The sequence below is a fragment of the Poecilia formosa genome, unplaced genomic scaffold (assembly GCF_000485575.1).
Source record: "Poecilia formosa unplaced genomic scaffold, Poecilia_formosa-5.1.2 Scaffold36, whole genome shotgun sequence".
In the NCBI taxonomy this organism is placed as follows: Eukaryota; Metazoa; Chordata; class Actinopteri; order Cyprinodontiformes; family Poeciliidae; genus Poecilia; species Poecilia formosa.
Window position 1 is genome coordinate 2,497,208 of NW_006799975.1, and position 14,938 is coordinate 2,512,145.

At 37.6% G+C, this 14,938-nt stretch overlaps 1 protein-coding gene across 4 annotated transcripts in view; it reads right to left on the bottom strand.

The window, feature by feature from the left end:
- Positions 1-14,938, bottom strand: part of vps13b (vacuolar protein sorting 13 homolog B) — a 333,331-nt gene that overhangs the window by 281,148 nt on the left and 37,245 nt on the right. For all 4 annotated transcript variants that reach the window (XM_016670633.1, XM_007550475.2, XM_016670636.1 and 1 more), the window contains exons 13-16: positions 14,230-14,415; positions 11,728-11,897; positions 10,316-10,510; positions 8,052-8,176 (exon numbers count right to left, since the gene is read on the bottom strand). In XM_016670633.1, coding sequence (XP_016526119.1) covers positions 8,052-8,176; positions 10,316-10,510; positions 11,728-11,897; positions 14,230-14,415 — 676 coding nt within the window. The remainder of the gene's footprint in view (positions 1-8,051; positions 8,177-10,315; positions 10,511-11,727; positions 11,898-14,229; positions 14,416-14,938) is intronic.

The window sequence follows — 14,938 nt, forward strand, 5'->3', positions numbered from 1 at the left end:
ATTAGCATCAACAGCAGATACAGTGGTAAGATTTAGAGATATAAGCAGAGATATTTATATTGTCTCAACTTTCTTTTTCTTTTTGTAATTAAATTTAATTCTTGTTTTATACACACTGTGTACAAATCACATAAAAAACATGAAGACATCCTACAAACAACAGAGATAAATTCCTGGAAATTCACACAAATCCCATGCCAACACATGTGCTGTCACACAAGCTCCAACACACCTTTACATTCAAGTACAAACTACCAATGGCAGCTTAGTGAGCCAAAGCACGGTCGGTGGCAGTAATGATTCCAAAACTGAAAAGAATCCCACTGCTCTAACAACGTGTTACTTGATCAAAAAAAAAAAAAGCTTGCCTTATCTTTGTTTGGTTGTTTTGGGCAGCAAATTAAGCTCAAGCTTTGGTTCCTGTGACTAAGGATACAGGCAAAGCAACAGGACGTCAACTTCTCATGGGTTCATCACCTGCAGTAGGGGAAGCTGAGGTCATGTGCCAAGTGAGCCAGGTGGAAGGTAGCAACCTGGAGTTGTTGATTCCTGGGGGTAATAATCTACTTCTATGGACGTGGAATGCCACCTCAGTGCCAGGACAGAAAGTCCAGATTTACCTTGAGGCAGAAACATTACACTGGTGTTGGGTTAATTGCAAGCCACCCTGCTGAGGATCCCCAGTGATAGGGTTGTCTCATTGAGTTGTAAAAGAGAAGTTTTTGATTGTTTATACTTATGCTCCAAACAGTCGTTCAGATTATCTAAACCAGATGAGTATGGTTCACTGAATAAAGAGGCAAACTGAACATTCTGTTGTTCTTCTTGGCAATGTCAACTCCCATCTGGGTAATAACTGAGACACCTGGAAGGATGTGATCTGGAGGAATAGCCTTCCTAATCTGCACCTAAAGTGTATTTGGTACCAGGTCACTTTAAGCCAAAAATGGAATGTCGTTTTTCTAATGACAGCAGATCAGTGGCTTATATCTTGGACACTTGGATGGAGAGAGGAGCAGAACCATCAGCTGATCATCTGCTTTGGACTCTATTACTGAAATTTGTCTCACAGCTCCTAGAGAGGTTTCTCCGTTTGTCCACAATAAGATCAGACAAAACACAGCCTACATGTAGTTTGTGAAAATAGCAGACTGGTGGACAGCTTTGATATTTGTAAGGGTAAAGATTTAGTAAGGAGGTGATGGAAGTCCTTCAAAGCATTTGGTGGTACTTGCTGCACCAAATGCATCTGTAGAGGTAGACACGTCCTCAAAGCAGACTCAAAGCAGACGTCTGCCAGTCACATCCGCACAAAAGTCAATATTTACTACCATGTACATGTACTTGGTGTCACACAGTAAACTGGGAATGTGTCGCATCAAACTGTTTTGTATGTAACATCACGCTGACAAAGTTGAGAGTCGGTGTAACCAGTTGCAAGGACACAAAGCGAAACTGCCATCATCTGTGCCGCACTGACAGATGGCTGTGGCTCCCCTAGTGGAGAAGAAATACAGCTAGGCACTCAGCTAGCTTATCAAACTTGCTAGTATCCATTCAGATTGTGGAAAATGAAGGAATTTGTCACAAGGAATGTAGGTAATAGGTATGCTCTACTATGACATCTCAGCAGTCTATGGACAGTGCGTGTGGAGTTCGCAGAATACACAGAGAATGCCTGAGTATGTGGGAGCCTTAAGAGCAATCCAGCCATTGTATAACAGCAAGAGCTTTAGGAGTCTCACTGTCATTTTTGCATTTTACAGACTATGTGGTTCTGTTGGTATTTCAAGCTATGACCTTTAGCATGCATTAAAGCAATTTACAGCCATGTGTGTGGCGGCTGGGATAAGAGTCAGGTTCTTTTAGTGCAACGCCAAAGTTCTTGAATAGAAAAAAGTGGACTGTTCCTTCAAGCAGAAGGGTTTGATTATCTGTTTGTTTTGCTCATGAGTGATGGTACGATAGAGTGGGAAACTGATGGGGCATTGTTTGCAGCAATCCAGACAGTACTCAAGTCTGCAATGGTGAAAACCAGCTGAACCAAAGAAGCAAAGCTAATAATATAGCATTCTATGTACATTCCAGTTCTCATGGATGGCTAGATGGAAATAGAAATCTTGACTAAAAGAACAGAATCCTGGATTAAAGGAGCTGCTCTGAGTTTCCTTTGTCATAGGCCAGAGCTGAGAATATACGTAGCTGCTGCTCCACAATGTTGAAAGAAGTAAGCTGGGTAGTTAAGGGTTCTGATCAGAATGAATCCTGTGCACCCACCATTGGGTGATTCCTGTTGGTTAACATTATGTTACAGAATAAAACCCTAGAAAGTTTTTAAAGTTTCCAAAATATACATTTATGTAATTACCTGTATAATGTTGTGTACCAACAAATTGTCGTCTCACGCATTACAAAATGCAGTTAATAGGGATGCCTATATCAAATAAGTTTGCCAAAAAAAGAAAACTGTAATGGTAATATAATTACTAGAGAATACCAACTCATTAAACAGGGAGTCAGACCACAGAATGTAGCAAAGGCACCAATGAGTTGTCCCAAGGATTTAACATTCCTAAGGACATCTCATGGCTCTAGAACATGTGAAACTTTCTCTTTACTTTACCTTATCTGTGTCTATTTGCAAAGTCCACAGAAGAGCCAGTGCAATCAATTAAGGGCTGACATATTTGTCTGATAAATACCATAGATAGCAACTGTCATAAGACCAGCAATCCCTTATCTGAAATCATTTCAAATCACTCACTGTCACAACCTACTTTAATTACCCACTCCTAATGACACAATTCCAAAACTAGGTTCACAAATCCACTAACAATAATGGTTTCTAAATTTTTAGAGCTTATTTGGGGGAACCAGTGCCAAAATTGAGGGAGAAAAGGACTTTCAGGAGCCTACTGCATTCTAGACAAGAACTGACTGCTCCTGGTAATAACCAGTGACTTATTGCTGTGACGTGCCCAATTTTATCCTACAACAAACTTGACTTAGTATGTGTTGCAAATGCTTCAAAATAAGATTTATTGAACAAGTAAACACTTTACAGTATATTAAGTATCTAAAAACAAGACTAAATTAAAAACTAAAGCACAAGTTTATTGCTCTTTAGTGATACCTCATCTATTTAATTTCTACAGTCCACCTTGAAATGTTTTCTTCAGTAATCTTATCTTCATTTAATGGATTAGTAAAATTAGGCACATAAAAAGCAAATAGATTTTTTTTTTTTTTTACACCCATGGGATAAATGGTAAGCAAAGTAAATGGTGGATTATTTCTAATTTTTAAGCGTAAAGATTTTACTACTGTAATTAAACTTCTGTGTATTTATTGTTACCTGCACCAACATTTTTAGCTATTTACTAGACCACAAAGGTTGAGGCATGCCTTTTAGCCACAGGACAACTTGTTCACTTAACTAATGAAAGCATATGATGTAAAAAGCAGAGGGCAAATATTAAGCATTTTATTTGATATTGAGCATTTTACTTGCACAATGTAAGATATACTTTACTCAGCTGCTGACTTAGCACTAAATATGATTTATTTTGTGAAACATTTTTAATTGTGTCTGCCATATAGTCAAAAATGGAATATAGGAGTATATGAAGTATACTTACATACATTTTAGTGTATGCAAGTATACATTAAAATGATTTGCTAACTGACAAGCTAAAAACACAACAAACCCTCACTGTTGGACATTTTTTATCTAGGTACTTCACTTTAGCTCATTTCTTATGCTTACTCTACTGGGACAATTAAGCAATTATGACGTTACTGTATCTTAACTGGAATCTCCACTGATATCCAGCATGGCAAAACTATCTGGGTTCAATCTGGAAACAAGTTAAGGGTCCAAGATTGCATTTGCAACCACAGCGTAAAGCTTTGGAACTCCTCAAAGTCAATGATCCTCAATATTTGACTTTCCCAATAATACATGAGCAAAAACTCTTTGCAAGAAAAACTTGCCGTCTTTTACTCTCACACACTCACACCCCCCCTATCTAGACATCTGGAGCACCCTGACCCAAAATGTACACACATGCACACAAGTCTACACTCGCTCTCTCACCCTTTCTTGCTCTCTCTCTCTCTCTCTCTAGAGACAGCTTTATTACATAGGGATTACTAAAAGAAATGTTTTAATCAAGTGCCTCAGACAGCTGCAGGCCACAAGGCGAGAAAATGACAATGATGCAGTTCATCAGGCGTTAAAGAAGGCCAACGGATTACTGGACATTCAGCTTTCTGCCTCTGTTCAACAAGTCCAGCTGTGGAGGAAAACTAGGATAGAAGAAATTAAAGTTAACAGAACAAGCTTTTCCCCACTTTGTGTAGATAAAGTTCAGATTTAAAGATATGAATGATTTCTGCAGCTCAGATTTAATTTTCATCATCTTCCTTTATGGAAGAAATGGGAATATTACTGAAGGCAGGTGGAGAGGAAAGGAAAGTGGAATGCACACCATAGGAGATAATAATCCATAGAGAGCTGATAATCCATCCATCCTTCCCTACTTCCCACTGTTATCCTTCCGTCCAGTGTCAGGTCCTCAGATGACTAATTCAGGAATTAATGGGAGTCTTTTGGTAAACTGAAAACTTCTCCAGCTGCTTTTACATGTGCCATGGTGCTCTTAATGTACATGACAAAATCTATTTAATGGTCAAGTTAAAAATTTAGGAGATGTTCTTGGATTGGATTAACGCTGCCTCCTGGCATTACAACATAAAATGTACATCTCTGGGATAAATTAAAACCCAAGCTGACTGAGGTTAAAATATATCACAGAAAAAAGTGAAGGAATAGCACTTCTGCTGCACTGCTAACGTTACTTTTCAACTCTTGATGTGATTAAATGTTCTAAGAAAGGCATATACGGCTTATTATAGCAGGAATGTCAATCACTGAGGACATAAGATTTGCTTTTTCTCAAGCCATTTACTTAAAATAACATGGCTCAATACATCCATTGATTTCCTCCAGCCATAAAATCACATAAAACTGTCCAACACCAGACGCAAAAGAGAAAAAAACTTCTTTCTGCAGAGTAGGCCAAAATATTTTATAGACTGTGGAACAAAAAAAATATTTTGCAGCTCACAATTCTTTACATGAAATGGCTTTGAGTAAAATGTGGAACATAACTACATCATATGCCATATTCCAACTGTTAAGTACACACCTGTTTATACACAAACACTGTTATAACTACCTTTACTAAAACATTTCATATCATACTGGCAAATGTTGCTTCGAAGTAGCCTATGTGCTGATCCAACAATTGAGTAGAAAGTAAAAATCCTTGTTAATATTCCATAATGTGCTCAGAATAACATGCACCAGAAAAAAAATAGATATGTCTATTTTTTTTTTTTTTACAATGCACCATCTACTGCACAGTTTTTCTTATCCAAATTCTGTTATTTAATGATATTGCCTGCAAATTTGGCTAGTTCACAAATGTCAAAGCCACAATCAATGTTCTCATGACTGCATCCTGCTCATGTACTTTTTTCTAAATTTAACTTGGCTCTATTTTCAAGTACACAAAAAACATTTGTCATCCAGCTTTTGGCTGTAGTTGGAGACATAGACCAGGAGCAGCTTGCTATGAGTAACTATGAACAGGAGTAATGAGGCATTACAATCACACCAGAAGCCTCATGCCTCAGATACCTCAAGCAGACTTCATAAATCACAACACAAGCTAATCTAGAGTCTAGACCACTAGGCCAGACGTAGTAAGGCACTTCTAAACTTCAAATAAAAAAGTGAAGAAATCTTACAGCTAGTGCTAAAAATGGAATTTAACTGGGACAGGGTAATAGACTACGACCAATAATGAGATATCAAGGGAAAACCAACATTCTTTTCTATGCTACCAGTCTAAAACTAAGTCCTCTTTCAGATGCTGTATAACATGCACCTGTAATACCACATGCTTTCATGCTTTAAAAAAATGATCTCCTCAGAAATAGCTGTGCAACTAATAGGGGCTGCTAAAAATGCCACATAAAAGCTGGCGGAGGCTTGAATTATGGCCTGCAACGCGACGAACCACACCAAGCTGCTGCTGGTTAGTTGGTTGGTTGGTGGGCCACAGCCAGCCTCCATATGTTGTTGCCGTCAGGTGGCCCTGAATAAGGAATATTATATGGTGTGAGCGCAAGTGTGCATGCGTATGCACTCATGTGTTTGAGTGAGAGTGAGGCTAAGTTTTAGGGAAATCAATGCAGGTGGCACTTCTAACGTACACTGCCTCCCCTCATTCCATATTTTCTCATGAGGGGAACAGGAGTGAAGAAGTAGGTGTGGAATTTATGTAGACTAAAAGGTTTAACAGAGTTATCCACAAGGTCAGGTGTCCATACAATCGGCACTGTGAATTTGTAGAAACTGGCACAGTATAATAGTTAGACAATTTATCTGTAAACCATTACTGTCTGTATAACAAACAACATACAGATTCACAATCATGCAAGCAGACGGGTAGATTTGCATCATGGATGTAGAGCTGACAAAATCATGTCAGCATGGACCAAAGTCTATGAGGCATGTTGCTGTCATCTAGTATATCCATGAACTCTTTAAAACCTGCCTATCACCTTTCTTCCAGCAGCAAACTGGGAAGCTGTGTTTATGAGATTTTGACTTTAGTGACAGATAATACAAGAGGTAGGATGTCTGGCAAGCTGCTTCCTTTTAAAGACAGGTGGGGGTCAAATACGAGTCACATTGACTGAAATGACAGAGGCCAAGTTTCTGAGTCAAGACTATTTAACGTAACACAGCAAACTGCCCCTATTATTGCCTGAAGGGAAAATACTGAAAAAGAAAAAAAACTGAACAAATTGTCGATAGCAACCATATTTCAATATTTCTCCAAAATATTAAACATCAAGATCAAGTTAACTGGCAAAAAGTTGAGAAAAAATGTCAAACTCACAAACAATGATTTGGATAAGTAAACACTACACTTCATATAGTTCACCACCACACTGTGTGAGCTTTAGCATCTGACCCACTGAAAGTACATTTGTAAAATAATCTTATTTCATCAAAACTAATCTTCCTATTGTTATTTAAAAAATAAATAAATAAAATAAAAGTTAACAGGTAATTGTTGCATAAAGCTTCTGAATCAACTACTTAAGGGAGGCTGTGAATCTGGGGAAGAGATTGGAGTTCTGAGCAAAGAGCAGACAGACTTCAAATAGATTTTCACAGTAGCAGAGAGAACAGACATTCAGGTTCTGTCAAAGCACCAGCTCAAACTGGTTACCTTCCCAATAAAGCAACCATTCTGCAGCAGATACATTATTTTTCTGGAGAAGAAGTCAAGAAAGTCAAAGCCATCTGCAGGTCTTCATGTGTTTAAATTTGAACTAATGGGGGAAATAGATTCCCAAGGTGGTGCTCTGGCACAAGCTTCCTGCCTTAACAGGCACTCTGACTGCAAGGTGTGAGAGAGAGGGCACAGGGTGAACTTGTGTGGGATTTTCCCCAAGTACAGTAGGTTACTGAGATTGGTGGCAGAGTGAATAATGGCAAGTGTTTTTTTGTTGTTTGGTTTTTTTTTTTTTGCTCCATATAGATTAAAAAAAACATTACAAAGCTGCTTAACTTGCAGCTTTGTAAGTTTTTTTTTTTTACATTACAAAGCTGTAATGTAAAAACAAACAACGTAAAGAGTCTCTCTTAAGCAATACCAACTCAAGCCCATTAAATTGAGCTCATCATAAAAGAAGGTAATGGTGCAAGGAAGTACAAGTTAAAAACTGGTTTAATCAATTTTAAGAGTCAAGATTAATTTTATTCTCATCTTTGTATTGTCTCCTTTATTCACATGTACAAAATGAAATGATACATCTTTCCTTTTTTTAAATTGACTTTTGCCGCACTCAAAATTACCTGTTGCCGAGGCTGTTACTGTTTTTCTGTGAATTCAAAGTAACGTCAAAAGTGTGGCTCATCTACTGTGCTTTCACAGAAATTTCTACCAAACAAAAGTTCACACACTCACCAACAAGCAGGCAACTGTATGAGCTTTCCATAGATTGCTGTGCTGAAAGAAGGGATGATGGAGATGAGAGGCAGGAAGCTTCCCATGCGGTCCTGGCATGTTAAGCCTGCCTGGAACCCAAAAACCTGCAATGAGTCAGAGGAGGTTAAAGAGGAGATGGACTGAGGGGGAAAACATGCTGCTGAACAGCTCAACCTAATTACTGTATCCAGAAGGTCATCCATAACAGAAGATATGTTCATAATATTTGTATGGTTTTTCTATCTCATACTGACTCATGCTTAATTTACAAATTCAGAAAAGGTCCCTAAGAATAGTTATCCTGTTATTAACATACCGTGATTTAAAAATGTCAATTTCAGGCTTAGCCTAGACATCATGGCCTCCTTCTGGGCACTTCAACTACAATACGCCCATACATTAAACATGCACATTTAGAGAAAACTCCCACAAAAAAATAAATCCCAGAGTAACAACACCTTCCAAAAAAAAAAAAAAAAAAGTGCAGTTTTACAATATTTGTTTTAGTTCTCTTTTTTATATCCCATTTAGTTGTTTGGATTTATAATGATGGGATGGAAATACATCACAGCACTATTAAGCAAGTTATGTACATCTATCTTATCTTCTTGATCCAAAACAGCAGACCACTCTTGGAGCAGAACATACAGTCATGTATTTGCTACAGTGGTGGCATCAGCCACATAAACTGCATGAAAGACACTGAATTTAAGGTTTTTTGTCACAAGATCACTATGCAATTTTACAGTTTATTAGAAAATAGAAATACTGACAGTTTTCTTTTATAGCCTTGTTAAGTTATTACGCATTTTTGAGCTCTTCCCAATAATCTTGGAAACGTGAGAAGAGCTAAACGCTACCCTCAAAACAGACACCATGGCACTGACAAAAAGCATCAATAAAACAGATTAAGGTGAATTGCGGCCAGAGTGACCTCCACCCTGTCATGATCCCACTGCCAAAATCCAGAGGCAGTTAGAACGCTGACAGATACAGATGCTGATTGGTCACAAAAATCCTTAGCCACTGACCAGTTGACTGTTAACCCTTCAGTGACCCTTTGATAAGAACGACCAGTAAAACATCTAGTAAACATCCTGCTTTTATTAACACCCCTAGACAGAACCCTGGAAGACTGGTCCAACACAAATTAGTTCAGGTCTGGTTAGTTTTATAAAAAGATGAAGTGGCCATTACACTGACTAGTCTATGTGTATTACTTTGTTCTGTGGGAATTTTATATTAACTTAACATAAAAAGTTTATATCTACTGTTATGCTTTATTTGCATGAAAACTTCAAAAATACAGTACAGCAGATATGAAAGAAGGCACCACAGTACTGCAATGCTGCACATAAAGGCCTAAGAAGTCATTTTCTAAAGGTTTTGTTTGTCTTGACAAAAACAAAACAGCAGCATGTAGTGAGATTGTTCTGTTAAAACAAAAATAAATTTACAATAGTTAGAATATCAAACAAAAATACAGAAGAGAGAATTACATCATAGATTAAAATCTGATTTGCACATCGCTGAGTAAAATAACTATTTGATCCTTTAGCAGAACATGGTGGAAAATCCTTTATTTGAAACCGCAGCACCAAGACATTTTCTGTAGTTTTTCAGCTGGTTTGCACATACTACTGCACTAAACCACTGAAATCCTTCTAGTTTGTTAGCAACCAACAACTTTAGCTTCCTCCACATATTTTTCGGAAGACTGAGCAGTGGAGACTGGTTAGATCATGTTAACGAGGTGCACTTGATCCGACTGGTGAGGTAAGAACAGGAACTTCTGCAGTTAATAGACTGAACGATGAGTGTAACATGAGCACATAATTGATCACATATTGAGCACATAATTTCAACAAAGTGCAGGACTGGATAAAAATCCCTCCTCAGAGTTTGGCAGACCTGTTGACAAACTACAGAAATATCCTAGTGCTCTGCTTAACGATAAAAGCTTCTGCAGCAATTTCTAAGCCATGTTTTTCCAAAATATAATATTTCAGTTCATCACATACAAATCATGTACTGCATTTTCTGGATTTTTGGTTGATATTGTCTCTCCCCACAATAAAGGAACAACATTTACAAAATCAGCAGGGGATAAAATATTTATTTTTATAAAATATGCTTTATCCAGTGCATTTAATGTAAATTATATTTTAAAGCAAAAGAACTCCCTATAATCTTTTAGCTGAAGTTCTATGAGAAAAATTCATAGCCAGTATTCTCCTGCTCACCTTGAGGTAGAGATGTGAGTAGCAGTGGTGGAGCAGGTTGTCTGGGGGCTGGCTAAGGCTACTGACAGTACTGACCAGCTCTGGACCATACATTGGAACAGAGTGGTCAAAATTCACCCTTTCAACCTGAAACCGCACGGACGGTAGCGGGTGCAATGGCTGAAACACTGGCACAGAGACTGGTCTTGGTGCAGCCTGAAGAGGGGAAAAAAGAAAAAAGGATTAAAACAAAGATTACATAATCCTTGCATTTCTATTCTAGCCCATTCTCACATTAATATGCTTCAGAGTTGACAATAATACTAAAATGTTTCTACTTTAGATTCAGTCTGATAAAGCAGTGACAGTTTAACTACTTCAATCTGATTTCTAATCAGTGGTTTGACAAAAAAGGGAAGATAAACATGGAATTAAATGTAAATAAAGTGTAGTCTATAAATCCAATACAAGCATGAAAGATGCTGTAGACTTTGGTGATGCTTAACATTTTTGAGCCATCTTTCCTCAGGATATGACAATTTATCACCAGTTAAGCCCAAAATGATTCACATCCCTGGAAACTTTTGACTTGCACTAATCTTTTCATTTTATTAACATATTTCTAACTGGGAGGGGTGTTGAAATTTAAGTCTAAGGCAGTCAAAGTCAAGACTGGGAACTTTGAAGACAGCTAAAGATCAGAGTGATGGCAAGACTTGGAGTTCATCACCAGTGGTCAGCAATTATAAGAATAAAGTTTTGCTCAACTAAAACTAATCAAAAACACCTTCACTTTACACATGGTTTATTTTGTATTACTTTTTTTTAAAACAGCAAACCTAAAAAAAAAAAAACACACTGTTGTTGTGATGTCATCACCGTCACAGAAATAAAAGCAAAGTTTTGATTAACTTGGCAGGTCAGAAGCTTGCGACTAGTCGATTAAATCCAGGTAAGAAAATTGTAATTTGAATCTTATTAAAGTTTAGAAAGAAAACATGACTTCCATTCCAAACTACACAGCTCACGTTATTGACAATTATAACATTACAATGATGGTTTATAAAATATGACTGCTTTTCATAGTTTTCAAATATTTGCCATGCTTTGTAATCAATCTTTAATTTGTTTCTAATTCAAAATATATCGCAAAATATAATGCAAGTTGTCAAAATGTAAACATTTGCCAATTGATTTCTGTATAAGGAGTTTAAAATACACATAACCTAACATTTATTAACCACATTTGGATCAAAAAGAGTGTCAGACTCTGTTGGATGAAGCCAAAAGTCTCACTTGGCATCTGTTAGAGATTTTCACCATGCAATCCTTCATGGCACTTAAAGACGCTTTTAAACATGTTAAAGAAATGTGCAGCAAGAATGAAGACAGACGGCTGCTGAGTGGAGCAAAACAAGATGTTGAGGAGCTACCTTATATCCCAAGATGACAGGAATTAGTGTGTGAAGAAGGTTGAACTCTGCCATGGAGACGGTAACAGAGCCTTGGAGCAGAGTGACAGAAGTGAGTCTGGTCGGGATGAATTCCTCTAGACGGGAGATCTCCTCTGGAGTAGCTAGACCATGGCACGCCTCAATAGCTTCTGCAGAGGTATTCAGACACAAATACACACGTTTAACCTTAGAATATTTACTTTTAGATATTGAAGAGATACTGATGTTAAATTGCAAGTGTCAGAGTATAATTTTAGAATGAATGCTGCTATGAGTAATCAGTGGTTTAATAAAGTAAGGAATCCCGTAAGGTGTTCATTAGGATTTCATATAAACGGTTTGGCAAGTAAATCAATTTCAGTAATTCTGCGTCATCCCACTATGCCTGCTACATGAACTACATAATCAGGTTTCCAGAAAAAAAGTAACCATCAAATAAATCACAACTGATTTACTTGAAGCCTTTTGGCACTAGCTTTGGTGTGCTTTTCAGTAGCTATGTTCATGAACAGCTTTACAAAATCAATAATTATAACCCCCCAGAAAAGGCAGCAGTAAAGTCAAACCTGCCCACCTTTAATGAGGAATACCATGTCTTATGCCTGAGGTAGCCTTCTGTTGCGGTGTTGGCTCTTGTTCCGGGACACTGGCTTCTTTTAGTTCTGTTAGGGTTCTGATGGGCTTGGCTCCCACCTCCATGGTGGTCCCAGAACCTAATCTAATAGTTGTTGGTCTCTGGCCAACCTGGAGTATGATTTAGATTAGACTAGCACTGCTCTGTCTAAAAAGAATCGAGTGGCAGGGTTCAACTAGATATCCTCAATGCACAATTAGATAATTAATTGAGCTTGGACACAACAAAGTGGTAATGAAGACAAATAGTCTTTAACCATTCAGAACAGAACTCACTGTAATACACTTGAAAAAGAGTAACTGTGCATGTAAAGATACACACAATTGCGCATAGTTTTAAAAAATCCCTGACTCATTTGAAATCTGGACTTCAATTCTGGGACTACATAACACCCAAATTATATGGAAAAGACAACCGAGCAGCATTTGTTCTTTTCTCAGAGATTATTCTACTTGAAAACATGGAAGATTTAAAAGTGAGGAACTGAAAATGGGCTGTTTTTTTTTTGTTTTGTTTTGTTTTTTTATTCCTAGTTTGAAAGTTGTAAATCTAAAAACAGGAGGTAAAGCACTCTGTAAATAAGTATTCTTTTTCTTTTGTGCATAATATTGTAAACTTATTGGAGTCAGCCAAAGTTCAGTTTGCCAGCTGACCAACAGGTCAGAAACTTAACATATTTTTCTGATCAGAAAATGAGCCACAAAAAGCTCTGACCAGGTCATGCTGGATAAGTGAAGAAGACTCAATAGGAGCCATTTTCAGTATCTGCAATGTTTTTAATACAAAGCACAGAGAGGTAAAGAAGCGATTTCAAAGAAAATTGACATAGTTGATCAAAAGGTTCAACTATGGTTTAACTTTTTAAGTTTCTAAACTCTCTTTGTCACACAACATGCTGGATTTAGAAATGCTTGCAGGTTTTTGAAATTTTCAGAGATTGAAAAGGATATTATTTGGAATGCTAGCCAGATTAAACATGGCAAAAGCCAATTTAAAATGTTAAACTTTGTAACTACTTTGCCTTTGTTTTACAGCGACTTCTCTTTCACACAACTGCATGACGTTGCCTTGTGCTATAAGTAATTAATGACTGCTCACAGCAAAAAGGCTAGAAATAATATTTTCATTGCTGTTATTTCTTCTTATAATTTATAGAGCAAAACTGCAGCCTGATCAAATTAATAACAGGTTAAAGATTTGCAAAGACCACAAATCTGAAATTAGCTACAAAATTAGCATGAGTACATCTCCACAAAATAGTATAAATGAGACTGTAAGACAATACACATGTTGTGTGAAATGTTTTGGAACTGCCTTTAATAGCCAGCTGTATAAATTAATTCTATAACTCCACCTAGGAATCTTTTCATCCCTGCCCCTGAAGTAGAAACAAGAGAATATGCATGAAAAGCATCAATACTGACCAAAGGACAACACTTCTGATTGAATCATTATCTGTCATATTTTGTTTCCAAAGGTGAAGTCGTTTAAACCAGGGTAAAACTTATTTCCAAGTCTTTCACAACGTTAGTGCTTCAACTATTAAACACAGAAGCGCACTCCTCTCTCTTTCACAACCACCCAGGGAATGCTCATACCTCTACAAATATCTAGGAATGATCACTAAGAGAATGTGTTTGGCTTCAGACTTCCTCAAAAGGCTTTAAAAGTTGCTACTTTTATGCACAGCTGTGTGCTGAGGAACAGACTGTGTAAGTAGATAGCAATGTGATGAAGACATTAGAAAGTATAACTGCTACACCTTATGGTGAGGGTAAAATACAGGATCTGGAGAGTGAAACAGGAGTGTGTGAGGCTTGGTCACATGTTCAAGAGTGAACTCTGACCTTCCTGTGGTTTGCAATAAGGCTCATATTCGTGATCCATGGCACAGGTGATCATCTTGAGGATGCGGTGTGCTGCACTACTGTGCAGCCGGATGTCAAGAGGTCCGACCACCAGCCTCTTCATGGAGGTCTCTTGAACTGCAGGTGCCAACTCATCTGGATGTAGTCCAGAAAAGTCCTGCGAACCTACAAAAAACATAATAGGATGGCTTAAAATACTGATGGTATCTTCTTTCAGCCCCAAATGTGAACTTTTTTTGTGGACAGAATAAAATATGTGTTTTTCATATTAATATTTGCAGTATTACATTCTCCTCTATTCCTTGGAATAACACCACAAAGATAGCTGTGGTGTAACTCAGCAGTAAGGAGCAAAACACATAGCCATGAACAACCAAAGTGATGAATATTCCAAATGTCCTGTTCTCTCACACAGCTGTCCCTTCATTCATCTTAGGCCCATGTACCAGAAGTCCACTTAAAAGACTAAGCTCCCCGGCAATAAAAAAAAAAAAAAAAAAACAGAAATTAAAAATAAAAGACGGGGGTGGAAGAATGGCAGAGCTGGAGGAGGAGGACAAAGGGTCAAAACTTGCTTTATTCCCATTACATTCCAGCAATACGCTGAGCTCAGAGTTAAACACTGCGACCTTTAAGTTTTTGTGTGTGTGTGTGTGTGTGTGTGTGTGTGTGTGTGTGTGTGTGTGTG